Raw genomic sequence first — 1,106 nt, forward strand, 5'->3', positions numbered from 1 at the left:
ATCTACAAAGTGGACAAAATTTTGCCCATCAAACTTTGATAAGCGCTGTGCATCAAATGTGAAGTGTGGGAACAGGCGGGGGTCCCGAAGCAGGTCAGTAGCTCCCAGAGATCCCTGTAGTATACATCAAAGTCACACATCTTGCTGTCATGAGGCACTGAGATCACTTCTTTCATGAACTGCACTTTGAACAAGGTCATATTCTGATTTCACAGTGGTAAATGACACCACCTTGGTGATCCAATGAGATGCCGCTTCCCACTTGCTATGAATATCTTTATGGTTCCTAAATGTGAATTTATCCTTGCCAACAGAACTGTGAAGGCAAATTCTTATGAGGCGGTCTGTTTGTTCATTGTTCAATCTAGCCTCGAGAGCGAGCTCAGCAATGTTGAATTCAAGCTGGGATTGGAATGGACACCAAGGCTGGTTATCAGGAGGGGTATGAACTGAAGAGGCTGCCGGACGACGATGAAAACTATCGAATGGGTGGACTTTCATCTTGATACCACTATTTGGGTGGTGTTCGACCTTTATGTCAGTCACACGAATAGGTAGGGAGTGCTGCAGCGTCCACGAGTTCAGGTTCAAGAGAGTCTGAAAATCCATAGTGTTATCTATAATAACAACTATAGCAAGATCACTGACTCACTGATTAGGCTGAAGTCTACATCGAGACCATGTGCGAAGTCATGCCAGGTGATCTCTCATCTCGACTGGGAGACAAAATAGTGAGAAATATGGACATCAAGATAGCATAACACGTACTTGGTCCAGGTGTGTTAGCACTGATTGGGTCGGGCTGTCCAGTCGTTCATCTAAATCAAGCACAGAGTTCACTACTGAATGCTGATCTTTGGCTTTAAGATCCAACTCAAAGTCGACATACCTTTGTCTTTCCAAATTGCATCTACAATGACCTGATTGCATGACAGTCACTTTTCTGTGTTCGTCTCACAAGCTTTCCGGTGAGTCAGTCCAGCCTCAGTGGCTTGATATCTTGGTTGCATATATCGCAGAACCTCGTGTGATCTGGGGCCATTTTGGGATAGAATTACAAGGTAAATACAGGTTTGCAATACAGAGGCTTGAAGGATTGAGGAAGT

General features: G+C 44.4%; 1 protein-coding gene across 1 annotated transcript; it reads right to left on the reverse strand.

Moving 5' to 3' along the window:
* Positions 1–147: 147 nt before the first annotated feature.
* On the reverse strand, positions 148–609 carry EDB93DRAFT_1096942 (uncharacterized protein; the record flags this gene model as incomplete). The annotated part of the gene is made up of 1 exon (XM_041446833.1): positions 148–609. One exon carries the CDS (start codon positions 607–609, stop codon positions 148–150), a length of 462 nt encoding a protein of 153 aa, XP_041300823.1.
* Between the last annotated feature and the right edge of the window lie 497 nt (positions 610–1,106).

Source organism: Suillus bovinus (assembly GCF_016758785.1).
Source record: "Suillus bovinus strain UH-Sbo-P2 chromosome Unknown EDB93scaffold_175, whole genome shotgun sequence".
NCBI lineage: Eukaryota > Fungi > Basidiomycota > Agaricomycetes > Boletales > Suillaceae > Suillus > Suillus bovinus.